The sequence below is a fragment of the Hypomesus nipponensis genome, chromosome 1 (assembly GCF_054491055.1).
Source record: "Hypomesus nipponensis isolate SF chromosome 1, ASM5449105v1, whole genome shotgun sequence".
Lineage (NCBI taxonomy): Eukaryota > Metazoa > Chordata > Actinopteri > Osmeriformes > Osmeridae > Hypomesus > Hypomesus nipponensis.
This window is the reverse complement of record NC_140361.1, coordinates 5,490,333-5,505,459: the sequence shown is the minus strand read 5'-3', so window position 1 is coordinate 5,505,459 and position 15,127 is coordinate 5,490,333. Positions and strand designations below refer to the sequence as shown.

Genomic DNA, 15,127 nt, shown 5'->3' with positions numbered 1-15,127 from the left:
CATGGGGGATTAAGCTTGTCCTGCATTGTTCCCCAGAGGTGGTACCGGGACTTGGGGCGGGAGGGGAGGGGGGGGGGGGATTGGCCCACCAAGGGAGGGGCCTCTGCTCAGCCACACACCTACCCTGGACCAAACCCTTCTTTCCAAAGGACCATAATAGGTTCTTCGTTAGGTAGTTTGGTAGAATCCTTTTTCATCAGGAAGGTTTTTTTTTTTTTGCCGCTAGTAGTCTTTTGTCAAGCTAGAAGTGATTATGAGCCCAAAGCACGGCCGTGGGAGGACCTGAAAAGAGGAGAAACAAGTGGAGTGTGGATTTGGGGCTGGAGGTGGGGCAGTGTGGCTCCGACAATTAGTAATGACATGTTCGAAGAGAAAGGGAGAGTAAAGGAGAGGGGGAGCCCGAGTGGGCTTTCATGGTAAAGGTTTCTTTTGAAGTATGAGGCAAACTTTTGTCTACTTTTCGACATTCCTCCTCATCAAAGCACACTCATTCTTCACCATGTTCCTCTCTCACTAGCACTCCCTCGCTGAATTGGTTTGTCCTTCAAGAAATGCCTAAAGAAATGCTAGAAACGCTTTGATCAGTAATGAGGATGTAGCGATGTATTGTCTAATTTTCATCTCAATCTCCTCTTGTCCTGGCCTTTTGATTACGTTTCTCCTTTAACTGTGAGGAAGATACTTCAATGCTGACATTTAGTCCAAATACATGAAATACTAGTTTAATTGTGCATGTTTGCCTAAATTGCAAAACATTTTTTTTTATATATTCTTTATTTTAAGTGCTTGTCTGCTGTTACAACTGTGAGTAACAGATATGCAACTGTAGCAGCTGGAGTAACAGACATTTAGTCTTTGTTTGAGAATGTGTGTGCGTGCGTGCGTGTGTGTGCGTGCGTGCGCACTGACCACTTGGGTGTCTGTGTCATTGACTGTGTAGTTAGATCTGAGATAACTGATCAAAAAAACATTTTGACCTGCAGTCCTCTACTGTATCACAGTGAAGGTATGGTCAGTTTGGTTGCTTGTTTGACCACCTCAGCGGTAAGATAAACATGGAAGCTGTTCCTCTATGGCCCTAATATTGACTGGTAGTTTGATCAGCACTACAGCGTGTTAAGAGCAATGGCTTGGAACACTGTTCATGGTTTAGAACGAATGCCTGTTTCCGACATTCCTCTCCCCTGACAGCATCTTGTCAGACTCTATTCACAACACTCATCTTGTCGTGTCCACAGACTTCACACATAGGCCTTGTCATTCCTTTGTTCGACCACTTTTTCTGCTCTTACGGAAGTCGACCATGTAGCCATCCACTATAATGCCGTTTTGTGTTTGAAGGAAAGAGGTTTGAGTTATTAAGAGATTTACCACAGCTTATAAAGGTATGTCTGTGTGGCGGAGACATTTTCCCCTGAGTGAGAGTTCAGCTTTGATGTGGTCTGGAGTCTCAACTGGGTGATTTGTAAGGTCTAAGTGAGCGTGACGTCTTGATTATGTTTCTGCACTGTACACGTTTGGCAGAAGGTACAAAGCTGTCGTACGAGCAAAGTGGAAAAGGAGTCAGACCTGGGTTGTAAATATGTTGTGTAAAATGTCCAAGCCCAAACCACAACAGACATCGCTGTCGTCACTTCCCCCACCCCCCCACCCTCCTCCTCCAGTTAGCTAGTTCCTCTGGGATCCTGCACATTCATGCACGTGTGACGCTTTTTCAGTCCATTTAAAAAAAAAATTGGAATTGATCGAGTTGAATTGTATAATTGAAACCAGTACCACACAACCGGCACACACAAGCAAAAGAGTGACGGGACAGTTTGTGAGTGTAAACACTTCATCGGAGGCACCCTGTGTCGGCTGTACGCCACTGATCTGCGCTCGGTGAAGCAGGCCAGGTCTACTCCCTGGGATCAGTATCCTCTTTGAAGTGTGAGATGTGCGAGACATGCTCGCATTCCAGCAGGGATCGTTGCAGTAACACTGTATTGCTGATTATTTATGTGTGTCCATGGGCTTCTCTTTGCTCACATACATGATATAAGACTCGTTTACATGTTCCTATGAAAGAGCTTCGAAGAGCCGGCAGTCTGCGTGTTTTTTTTTCTTCGTTTTTTTTTTTTGCGGTTCATGTTTCTTTTGATTCGGTTAGTTACAGTACATAAACAGTGATCAACAAATCAATGTGATTCGTGATCATGTCCAGAAGTCTCCAATATTGCTGACCAATGTTTGTTCTGTTTCAGATTGGAGTGCCGTACAGTTGGTGTGTGGGTTTTCCCTCAATCTTTGAATGTTCTCTCGTTTCACTAAAACAGAAACCTCCTATATATTTAAACAATTTGGACGGAACCGTGCGGAAGGAGAGAGCGAGAGAGAGCGAGCGAGCAAGCGGGAGAGGCAGTTCAAAGTGCAGGGACTGGGGTGTCGGTTTCAAAGAGAGCGCAGAGCGATCAATATGTGAGATATGTTAATTCGGCAAAGCCCCGTCCTGGTCTTGATGTTTACTAGGGTTACACTGAAGCAGCTGGGCTGATGAGGGGGCCAGTTGAAGAGACCAGACAAGAGGTCATCACACATGCACTACCAAGTGGGGAGAAGGGGGGGGGGGGTCAAGGATCCATGCTATCTTCCCCAGCTCATCCCATACCCATTACCGGACCAATCCCCTTCTGCATGACCCTGTGCATACAGGCAGATGAAGTGCAAGCGTGATAGAAAGCAGCCTGGAGAAAACAGGCACTAGGAAAATGTGCTGTGTGACCAGGGCTGAAAACCCAGGGTCACGCAGTGAAGCAAAGCAGGCTTCTTTAGTGCGCATACAAGCAGAACATGATCCCCAACTGTAGGTTTCAGAACATATAAAATGCATCGCTCTTGACATTTATGACTAGCGGTCACAAACTAAATGTTATTTTAGCCAGTTGGCATTGCATTTACAATGTAAAAAAGGTGATGTTCCATGGTCTAAGGATATATTGTTCAGTGTTCATTTTCTCTCTGTTCCTCTCAACAATCCAATTGTGGATTTAATTTGACCTCAACCTCGAGAATAACAATTATGTCTGGCATAGGGTTTATTAAAATACCAAAGAGCCTATTTGAGTATGAGAAGTGACTGTTTAATATAAGATTTCAATCCTCTGTACCACATCAGTCATGAATGTCCATTTGAACTTAATTTAAGTGAATTTTATAGATTTCATTCAGTTTGACTGTAATCAAACATAATCTCCCCCTAGTGGACATCTGTGGCGACTGTTATGAACTCACAGACAGGCTCCTCACAGGAAAAACGTTGTGGGAAGACGGAACACAAAGCCCAAGGTCAATGTGGTTCTAAAGGCCTTGTTACCTCAGGGTGACACTGTTCAGTGTAGCCGTCATAGAACATTACAGAGATGAAACAGCTACCTTCTCTCACCTACATCACTTTACATGTTAGATTACACTTTTTGTATTATTATTCTTTCCTCAAAATGACAGTCAAGGACAAAGTGAATTATTTCTGTATGTGTGTAAAAGAGAAAGACAGAAATAGAGAATGAAAAATAGAGAAACAGAGTGTGTGTGTTTGTGTGTTTGTATAGAAGAGAGACAGACGCAGATATAGTGAGCGTGTATGGGTGAGTGTGTGTGAGTGAGAGAGCGAGAGAGAGCGAGAGAGCGAGAGAGCGAGAGAGAGGGGGAGAGGGGGAGAGAGAGGGGGAGAGAGAGAGAGAGAGAGAGAGGGGGAGGGAGAGGTAGAGAGGGGGAGAGGGAGAGAGAGAGAGAGCAGCTGTGCATGCTGATCCCTGTGGCCTGCAGTGGAAACAGAGGTGGAGCAGAGCAGGTCCTGTATTTGCGCACACAGGTGGCCACTATTAGACTACAGAGCCCCTTGATGGCAGGAGATCAAACCACATGCCAACTCCAGGAAACACAGAGCCCTGCTCAGAGTTAGACACTCGGTGTACGCACAAAGACACATATACACCCTCGCTCACTTTGTTTGTGATAGAAACACTTACTGGCCAGTACTCACTCTACACAGTGCCCCTGTGCAAAATCCATGTTTTTTATTATGTCTAAAAACTGATTGTTTGATCAGAAAATGGTACTTTGTTTCTGTCCAGCTTACCTTCCTTTTAAACATGCTGACAGGTGTTACAGAGTTAAGACTTTTGAACTTCTCTTTTCTTTTCGGTAACTTTTGAGAACAAAGGCTGAGGACCTGCCTGTATGCTAGGGTTAAGTGAAAGATCTCTGCAGGTCTATTATATGGAGATGGAAAACATCCATGGGTACAGTTTTCTAATGTCTGTATTGTTGAGTCTAGGAATCAAGCATATAGAACTGGACATATACAAAGATGAGTCATTAATGTATCTGTAAAGTAGAGTAAAGTAAAGAACAGAGTATAGTAAACCAATGAACACCATAGTGAGAAAGGTACTGACAACAATTGTAGTTTTTTTTTTTTTTACATGAAACAAAGAAACATTCTCAACGAAAGGAAATGTGAGTCAAGTTTAATGATGAACAATCTCGCCACCCAACCAGTTCTTCAGCCAGGTGACTCTTTAGGAGAACCATCCAGGGTAAGACAGTAAGAGACAATGGTTAAGATTTGTTACCCAGACCATTCCTCAGACTCCATGGTTCTCTGCTCCCAGCATGCCTTTGGGCAGGGCATCACATGGTCCGCCTCTGCTTCATCGGTGCCGGTAATCCAGTAAAGAGGGGAGGAAAGGCCTAATACCAGGGTCAATCTCTCCTCTCCACGGAGTAAGGCCTCTCTAAACCTGCCCCGCGCCCCACACCCCTGGCCAGATCCGCTGCCAGAGAGAAAGGCATGCTGGGTAATCAGCCCCATGCACACAAATTACCTTATGGAGCGATGGCTGAAAGCTGGAAACAATTCACAGTCACGCCAATGCATGTTCATATTTCAGAGTAACAGACTCGGCGTTGTCGGCAAACGTGTAATCACATTTGTAAATGGTATTAGTCATAAACATTTTGTTGTCTTGGCAGGGGTCTGCAAGAGTTTATTTCTTAAGAGAAATTGCTATCTGGTAGAAAGAGTTATGAGAAGGAATGTATCAAAATAAATGGAAGATGAGAGAGAGAGAGAGAGAGAGAGAGAGAGAGAGAGAGAGAGAGAGAGAGAGAGAAAGCGAGAGAGAAAGCGAGAGAGAGAGCAAGAGAGAGCCAGAGAGAGAGTAAGAGCTGAGAGAAAAATAAGTCTCCAAATGCATTAAAGTAGACCACAGTTTGGTCAATAGTTCACAGACCTCCCAGTCTACAGAAATATTTAGCCAACAGTGTGGATTCAGTCAAACATTTAACAAACTTGGAAATGTTAGCGCTTCAAACATGTGTTGCCGTTGGTGTGATTTTGATCGTAAATATGCAGGACAGAACGTTAATCTGTCGTCTTGTCAGTGCTGTTCATTCCTGCGTTGTTCGTCTGTAGCGCGTATTGTAACTCTGTCTGTTCCGAGGGCCTGCATCGTAAATCTGCCCCCAGTTTAGAGGCAGGAGCCCTTCGTAAATACAGAGCTGTGTAGCTGGAAAGGCTGTAATGGGTTCCATAAGTCAGGTCGCTGCCTGATGGTAGTGTAAATCAGACCCAAGGAAATTAGGGGGGGGGGGGGGGGGGGGTTGAAGGCCAGGACCAAACTTTGAAAGCGTCTAACTGTCAGTACTCTTGAGGTCCAATTTGTGTAGGTAGAAAAACAATATCTCTTTCGTTTTGCTTCTCCAGTTACGCTGTAACAGCAGAGAAGATGACAGAGTAATTAGTATATAACTTAAGAGGAAATATTGCTTGTTTGGATCCGTGGCGCTGGGAGTTGAGCAGGGTCTTTGATCAGCCTGGGGATGAGGGGTGAAGGGGAACTCTGGCACTGCAGGGTTCTGGCGCCTGTCAGGTCAAATCATGGTGGGATTCAGCGGAGGGGTCTTAATTCTGTGAGTGACCAAGCATCTCAACTGGATGTTCATGCCAGATAGATTTTTGTGTGTGTAGTGAGTCAAGGACTTGGAAAATTTGGGAATTTTGGAATCTTGGAAAACGTTTATCAGCTATTTTTTGTTTCTGAAGGTTAGCTAGCTTGTAAGTGCCAGCCACAACTCAGCGGACAAGACTTGTTATTGGCCAACAACATAATCCAACTACTGACTAAGAACCTTTAGGTGAACTTGATTTAGATCACTGAACCAACAGTTCACATTTTCTTTTATAATCCGGTTGCGCTACATCAGATAAACCAAGTACACCCTAGAGTTTCTTAAATACATATTGCACCCCTCCTATACCCATGTTCTAATATCCAGTGTCTTGAAATTAAAATCCTAGAAGGACATGACCCTATAACTAAACAGAGGGCCACCAATGGCCATGGGCCCGGGCGTAACAGACCTCAGTTCTCGAGTTTCTGGAGCAGGCCATGTAAGGCTGATCCCCAACCTGCACAGACGTGGAAGTCAACACCCGGAGAGGTTAGACAAACAAACCTTGTCACACACACAGACAGTCAATGTGTGAAATTTAGCACGTTGTTGTGCCCAGTTTGCCTTCCTCTCCTGAGGAAGCAACTAAGGCCAGAAAGAAAGAAGAGAAAGAAAAGAAAAAAGGAAAAACGAACGAAAGAAATTGGGGTAAAGGAGTTTGTTTTATAGGGAAACCTGACAACTCTCCTACTTTGTCTTTGTTTGACTTTCTGTAAATCACAGAGCTTTCGATGGGTGGAGAGGAAGGTGGGGCGGGGGGGTATTTTTTAGGGGGTAGAGTGATATTTGGATGTATATCAGAAAGCAAATGCTTTTTCATGAAACCTATATTACTGTGTTTTTGTAGGCAAGACATTTGGCGGACGATTATAGTTTAGAAACTGATCAAAAGAATGGGGGTATGGTATTATTGAATGCAGCTGAACTGTGGAATGATTTTTGACATGTGTACCCTGTGTCTGTGTTCACATTTATGTGCAGTCCGGGCACTCAATCATTTTATTATTTGAAAGTACATTCAAGTGAAAACATCAGACTGAATGGAACCTAGAATAGAGGGCTACAAGGAAGGTCTGGGAGACACAGTTTATTGGCCTCAGTCGTTCTATTAGATGCACATTGAGCTTGCAACTTCAGAGCTGTGAGTTCAGTCCCTTGGAAGAGCTTCATAAACATGTGTACACTAAAAACAGATTTAGATAAAATAACTTCCAAAACCAACATGGAAAACATTGCAAAATGCCTGAGAAAGGGTTTGCAGAGGATGTCATGAGGTATGACTGGTGCTGGGCCAGGCTTGAGTGTGTGTGTGGCACAGTTGTCCTAGCAGCGGAGTGATAATGAGGTGTTCAGGTGTCCTAGCTACAGTCTGCGGTGTTGTCCCTCTGAGGGGTTTGTCGTGGCGTTGTACTCGAAGAGTGTTAAACCGCCGACACTGGCAGATCCAAGTTTCTGTGCCGCAGGCTTCAAAGACAAAACAGCCCAGAGTACACCAGTCATGTAGCGCAGGGAGGAGCGGGGAGAAAGGTGGTGTAACCAGAGCTCACACACTTTAGATTGCCACTTAGGCTCACAGATGGCGGTTGGCCAGTGCACTCTTCGAACACACACACACGCCCTCTAAAAATACAGTCCAATACAGCCCGAGGGAAGTGTTTTTTACTGCTATTGCATTTCTTTATTTTCCTTCCAAATGGTGAACTTTGGGAGAAGTTGCCTCGAAAATCAGTGTGCACACATGGGGATCTCATAGGTGGTCCTTCTTCTTCAGTTCCCTCACAATCCACATCAGGTTCTTAGTGAAACTTTCCATTTGGTCGAGTAATAATGAGAGCTGAAGGCTGTGTGGAAGGCTGTGAACAGATGAAGGAGTCACTCATCCGATCCGGGGGTCGGCTCCGACGACCCAGTCAGTCACAACTGCAGATGTGGATCCTCTGCAGTTGCCTCGCAGCTTAGAGAAGATGGTTTCATCTTGAAGTGGTTCCTAGCGTGACGTAAAGCAGATGTGTAAGGCATTGTGTTCTCATTATGGAGCCGTCATTCTGGTCACTGGCTGTGAGGATGGATGGATGGATGGATGATGGCTGGACAGATGGATGGATGATGGCTGGACAGATGGATGGATGGGTGAATGGATGGATGGATGAATGGGTGGATGAATGGATGGATGGAACTGAGCATGAGGCTCAGATAGGAGTTGGGCACGGGTATTTCAACCTGCTTTGATACTGGACACGTGACCATGTCTTGGTCATAAATCTGCAATCCCTGCAAATCAGAGACATTGCAGCCCCTGCAACATAAGCGCTCAGCCACAGCTGAAGATAGGGGTTGGAAGTTTTTAAAGGGATTTTTTTTGTGAAGTTTTCAAAGGGATTTTTTTGGGGGTGACTTGAAGTTTGTGACTTGATTTAAGCCCTCTGACATTGCTTGTAAAAAGGGCTATGCAAATCAATGTTTCTTTGATTAGAGTCTTTTTCCTCGTGTTTTTCCTCTGTTTACATGCAGATGACTCCAGCTCTGTAAGGGATGGCACAGGGGCAGGAGAAGACGGAGAACACTCACCAGAGCTGACTGGAAAGCTGGGTAAGAACCGAAATTCATGCCGTTTTTATCTTTCCATGTTTATCAATGCATCAAAATATAATGCTCTGCATTGCCGAGATACAATGTTTGTAATAACAGGTCTACTCCAAATCACAGCAGCATAAAAAGTTCTAAAAACTTCCTAAAAACTTAAACGGCAGTGGCACAAAACAAACTGTTGAAGCGGTTCGCATGTGGGTGGCTATCAACTTTTAAAACTTTTTATGCATCAAACCTTCCTGAGCACTTTGGGATCAATAAAGTGAATTGAATTACGCGGGCACACACGCATACACACACCAACATACTCGCGAGCTCAAAAGACAGCGAATCAACAGCATATCAGTCACAGTCACACAGACTTCCCAGGGTGCTGTTTGCTTAGATAATTGCTCCTGACAGGCCAGAGAGATGGCTATTTGAGGGAAGTATGATAGGGGAAACATTCCATCCCCCTCTCTCACGATGGTCAGCTTTGTGGATTCTGCGATTGCCTTTATATGCATACATACACGCACACATACAAATATACACAGAGAATGTGACCAGTCATGTTTCACCCTCTTCAAAGGAGGACTACCATGAGTATTTTTACACTGTGAAGTGTTGCAGTTAAGTGCTCCCTCTGGGGCCAAATCCCTGCTGTTGTCCTTTAAGTTCGGTCTCCTTCTCCAGCAGTCTATTCTCTCCTCCCTAGACCCCACCCCTTCCCAGCCGCCCTGTGCTGCCTCCAAACCACAAAGAGTTTTGGGGTCCCAATCTTGTGAATCACTCTTGTTTCTTTTAGGTATTTATTTAGGTCCGAACAAACGTGATCTTGCCAAAATGGACAGGACGTGTGATTCACAGAAACGTCTAAATATCTCATGCGCAAAGAGACTATGCGGTCTGTAAAACCAAAAGGTTCAGTAGAACTGTTCTGCTCATGACTCTCCCTCCCTCTCTCCCTCCCTCTCATCTCTCTCCCTGTCTCGCCTCCATCTCTCCCTCTCCCCTCCCTCTCTCCCCTCCCTCTCTCCCCTCCCTCTCTCCCCTCCCTTTCTCCCCTCCCTCTCTCCCCTCCCTCTCTCCCCTCCCTCCCTCTCTCCCCTCCCTCCCTCTCTCCCCTCCCTCTCTCCACTCCCTCTCTCCCCTCCCTCTCTCCCCTCCCTCTCTCCCCTCCCTCCCTCTCTCCTCTCCCTCTCTCCCCTCCCTCTCTCCCCTCCCTCTCTCTCCTCTCCCTCTCTCCCCTCCCTCCCTCTCTCCCCTCCCTCTCTCCCCTCCCTCTCTCCCCTCCCTCTCTCCCCTCCCTCTCTCCTCTCCCTCTCTCCCCTCCCTCTCTCCTCTCCCTCTCTCCCCTCCCTCCCTCCCCTCCCTCCCTCCTCTCCCTCTCTCCCCTCCCTCTCTCCCCTCTCCCCTCTCTCCTCTCCTCCGCTCATGGACCACCCAGTCCGTCCACGGTTCACGCAGCCGGCGAAGATGAGGAAGCGCGTCATCGCCCGCCCCGTGGGCAGCTCGGTGCGGCTGAAGTGCACGGCCAGCGGAAACCCGCGGCCAGACATCGTGTGGCTGAAGGACAGCCGTCCACTGCTGGGGGACGGGGCCGAGGGGCCGGGCGGGGCCGAGGGCCGCAAGAAGAAGTGGACCCTCAGTCTCAAGAACCTGACGCCCGAGCAGAGCGGCAGGTACACCTGCCACGTCTCCAACCGAGCGGGGGAGATCAACGCCACCTACAAGGTGGAGGTCATACGTGAGTATCTCCGCTTATGAACACGTTTGATGGAAGGAGGTCGATCTTGCCGTGAATCACCTTGCCCTCGTTTGGGTCGGAAGGGGGTGATTCATGCACAAAGCATGGCCGGATGATGGTATTGTTGCTCAGACATCTTAACTGATGTCACGCTAAGTCGAGGGTGTTCAGTGTGTTGAGTCACTAAAGAAAAGTTTCCCAACAGCCCCTCAGTGTTTGAGTCTTTCGTTCCTGTATCCAGTGATGTGGGTGGAAGGTACATCCATCAAAGGAATGCTGACAAGAGTGTTGAACAGCATACTTGTTTGCTGCTTATGAAAATATAAAATCTTGTGCCAGTGCAGGTATTCCTGAATTTAGTCATTGCAGGCACTGTGCTGAATAACTCTGAGAACGTCTCAAACTAACGTCAGTGCACTTGTCAGACTGGCTCGAACTAAATGTTGGTTTTGAGCATAGGTTTGTTTTAGTGTTGGTTGGTGTCGGTTTGTTGGGTCAGAGGAAGCGATGATGAGGCTCTGTTGAGCGGACCAGCTTCTCTCCCAGACGTCCCATGTGCTGCACATTAAATCCCAGCTGTGTTTGGACTCCTAAAACACATGTTTCTACACACAGAGAAAGAGAGAGACAGAGAGAGAGAGAGTTATGTAAGTGTGTCAACTGCTGAATAAATAACTATCCGCCAAGGCATTGTAAGAAGAAGCGTTGAACTCCTAGCTCCTTAGCGCCATTGAAAGAATCCTTACTGGTGCATTGTAGCCTAGGATGAGAATTTTTTTTATGACATCTCTCCCCCTGCAATAGTTTAAATATCCCATGACATGCTGTTTTTGGATGCTTTTATATAGGCCGTAGTGGTCCCCTAAAATTGTATTTGAAGTCTCTTTCCCGAAATTCAGGCTTGGTACAGAATTACAGCCACTACGAGCAGTCCCACAATGAGCTTTCCTCAGGACGTGCCTTTTCGGTGTCTGTAGCTTTAAATGCTATGAAGAAGAAAGAGGCGGGGCTAACTACCTTGCTTCAGTTGTTTGCAAGCCATGATGTCTCGAGGAAAAACCAATATCGTGCTCGCACGGTCGTAGCTCATTTTCTCATTGGTGGGTAACTTTCCTCCTTATGACGACATAAGGAGAGGATTTTCAAAATCGAGCGTTTGAACTTTCATTTTCTCAAAGGCGGAGAATAATACCCAGGGCTTGGTTTACACCTATCGAAATTTCTAGCTGGGGGACCAAAGGCAGGCTAGGGGAACTCATAGTAATGTTAAATAACCTCCTAAAGTGAACATTTCATGTCATGGGACCTTTAATTTCAACTACAAAACATAAGAAAAATTGGATTAAAATAATTTGATACTGTATGTCTGTGCCTCCACTAATCAGGAGATGTAGTGCCAAATGTCATTATTAGTTTCACATGCAACCTTGTGGTCAAACCTGTGTTACAGAACGTACCAACTCTAAACCCATCCTGACGGGGACCCACCCGGTCAATACCACCGTTGACTACGGGGGGACAACCTCCTTCCAGTGCAAGGTGCGAAGTGATGTGAAGCCAGTCATCCAGTGGCTTAAAAGAGTGGAGCTGGGCGACGAGAACAAATACAACTCCACCATCGAGGTGGGAGACCACCGCTTCGTCGTGCTGCCCACGGGGGAGGTGTGGTCGCGCCCCGACGGCTCCTACCTCAACAAGCTGCTGATCACCAGGGCCAAGGAGGAGGACGCAGGCATGTACATCTGTCTGGGAGCCAACACCATGGGCTACAGCTTCCGCAGCGCCTACCTTACCGTGCTTCCGGGTGAGCCGATCAACAGATCAAGTCATCACTTATAATCCTTACTACTGAAACTTGTTTTAAATTGTCATCATTTCTGTTGCTTTTGTCTTTTTACCTTTTATGTTAAATTGCTAGGATTTTTAAAAATGTTGTTATTATATATATATATATATTTTTTTTTTTTGTATTATTATTATATTTTATGAACATTTCCAAGATTTGTTGGTCCAGTTTCATGACAGCTGTTTTGGGAGTGTACTCTGACATGTCTGACATCATCATCCGTGTTTCTCTCCTTGTTCAGACCCCAAGCCATACCTCCCACCCGTCCCCACGGCAACGTCCCCCAGCCTACCCTGGCCTGTCATCATCGGCATCCCAGCGGGCGTGATCTTCATCCTCGGCACCGCCTTCCTCTGGTTCTGCCAATCGAAACGCCACTGCTCCGCCGCCCCGGCCCAGCCAGCATCCCAGCGCCCGCCCCCTGGTGACAGAGCCCCACCCCCCGGCACCATGGCCTGTGGGGATAAAGAGTGTCTGGGCTCGTTGACCTACGAGGACTACGTAGCTCAGCAGCAGCAGCTTCTCCTGGTCCAGGGGGGTCCTGCTCTCGCTCCCAAGGTCTATCCCAAGATCTACACAGACATCCACACCCACACACACTCCCACGTGGATGGGAAGGTGCACCAGCATCAGCATATCCACTGCCAGTGTTAGCACCGGTTGGTTGGTTGGTTCTAACGGCGTGAATGTGAAGCTCTGTTTCTGCCATTGAGGTGGAAATAGGAAGGCTTCTCACGTCTATGGGATGGGCCTTTTTTATTTTTTATTGGGCCAGTCCACATCCACCATTTTCCTGTTCCACACAGAACTGTACACAGATACGGCCGAGACAATGTCAAGGCACATGCCAGTGAGCCTGTGACAGGGAGCTCACACAAACTGCGAGGAAAAATTGAACATCCATATCACATATATTTTCATATTGCCTTTTGTCAAAAGTAAACGACAAACTCAAAATAATTGAGCCAACAGAGCAACTGAAAAACTTTTCACAAGAAACTTAACTGAAATGAAATCTTATCAAAACCTTGGAGGCAAAGAGAAACATACAAGAATCTACCATGTTCTTGTTCTGGAACCTTCTCTTTGGCTACTGAGAGTGGAGGAAGTGAATGTATACAGTCAGCTCTGTCATTTAAAAATATGTTTGTTCCTTTCTGAACATGGGGACATCTTATGAACACAAGCCTCAACACTACGGAGAAAGGTGGCTGGACAAAGACACTGAGGAGAACAGAGATTGCATGTGACCTGTTTTCTCCCCTCATAGCTGGATCAGAATAATTTGGGCTGTTGAGTCTTTTAGAAGAAACGGTTGGACATTCACCTGCAGCCTACAGTATATTGAGTAAAAAGTCTTCCATTGCTGTGGACTCGCATTTGTTCACCAATTTCACACTACGATGCTGCTTTGAGCTGCACTGTGCTCAACCAGATGGATTTATTTTCAATTGTTTCTTCCCTGCAAACTCATCAGCTGTCAACTCATCAACTTCAGCTGTGTTGGTGTGAAATCATCCACTGGGGTAGACATCATCCTTCATCAGAACTGATCGTTGATATTGAAATGACAAGATATAGCATTACCGTGATGCTTCAGATATACAGTATTTTTTTTTTTTTTTGCTTGTTACTTTGGGAACTCTCAGTGGGTGGTACACCTGTGCGTGGTACATTGAAGCTAGCCCAAACCACAAAAGGACTTATTACTTTCTTCAAAACTCAGGTGGGCCTCTTGTGCGTTGGACAGTGTGCGTGCGTTTATAACTCTGACCACTATATGAAACTGTTTAAACAAAATGCCTTTGACTGCTCATGTTTGTAATTACCCCCTTTTTAAGATGCTTTTTGATAAGAGTGAAAAGCAACACACACAAAAAAAAAATGTTCAAATTGCTGCGTTGTTTGTGAGAAAAATGGTTGTTCTGTTCTGTGTGTTTACCCCAGTAACATGTACTATGTGTCAAAGCTACGGACTGCCACATTACGTATCCATGCACTTATCCCAAATATGTTGATGGAAATGTCTTCCATGTTGTTTCCGGCTCTCCTTTGGGGAGTTCTGGACTGTTCTTGACCCCTCAATGACCCCCACATCCTAAGTAAGTGTCAAGATTCTAAAATCAATATGGTGTGTTTAATTTATTTTCCTGAGTGAGATTTCGTTATTCAAACAATTGGGCATTAAAGCAACTGTTTTGATCCAAAAGGTTGGTAGAAATGAATCCGTTAATGGCATTTGTGTCTTATAGTTACAGTGTAAGCTATGTAGTAAATACCTAGCAAGTGTAAAATATTTATATGTGTCATTGACATGTACTTATACAAACTGTCTTTGTTTTGACAATCCTGTACTATCACCTTTTAGGTAAAATAATGCTTTTGTCAAAAAAAAATATTTTAATCATTTTACCAATGCCATTAAAGTGAAGTAAATCATGTTTTTGTTTTAAACTTTTTTAAACAGTGCCTCGGGTACAAAGTACTTCTCTGCTTTTCAACGTTTTCACAATCAAGCTGTGGACCAGACATTACAATGAAACAACCTGGGACAGTATTGAATACTTGGTTCAATAACTGACTGCATTAGGGCTCACCCAGGCCCGGGTATGTAGGTATGGGTCACATTCAGTGCTTTTCTTCATCCTAATTTCAATCAGACAGGAGTAAAAAAAACAATAACTGCTATAGTCATCAGTATCGACTGCAAAGCTCAGTAGCAGCAGTGGGTGTAAAACTTGTGGCAGAGAGTAACAGTGGGATGACCAGACTGAGGCGGGGCAACTATTTTTTTCACAGCAACAAACTTTCCTCAGTGACAGCTCAGAAGTCCAAGAAACTGAATCTGAGCAAGAAGCAATATACGGCCAGAAAAGTCTAACCATTAGAAAACCCTTCCCACAACAGAGCCTGAGGATCATAAAAACAGATTAAACTGTAAAAACAAAAGAGCAAAAAAGGCAGCAAAA

General features: G+C 45.5%; 1 protein-coding gene across 2 annotated transcripts in view; it reads left to right on the top strand.

The window, feature by feature from the left end:
* Window positions 1-14,599, top strand: part of fgfrl1a (fibroblast growth factor receptor like 1a) — a 33,435-nt gene extending 18,836 nt beyond the window's left edge. For both annotated transcript variants that reach the window (XM_084708984.1, XM_084708906.1), the window contains exons 5-8: window positions 8,506-8,583; window positions 10,013-10,312; window positions 11,763-12,116; window positions 12,400-14,599. In XM_084708984.1, coding sequence (XP_084565110.1) covers window positions 8,506-8,583; window positions 10,013-10,312; window positions 11,763-12,116; window positions 12,400-12,812 — 1,145 coding nt within the window. In that variant the 3' untranslated portion in view covers window positions 12,813-14,599. The remainder of the gene's footprint in view (window positions 1-8,505; window positions 8,584-10,012; window positions 10,313-11,762; window positions 12,117-12,399) is intronic.
* Window positions 14,600-15,127: the final 528 nt, after the last annotated feature.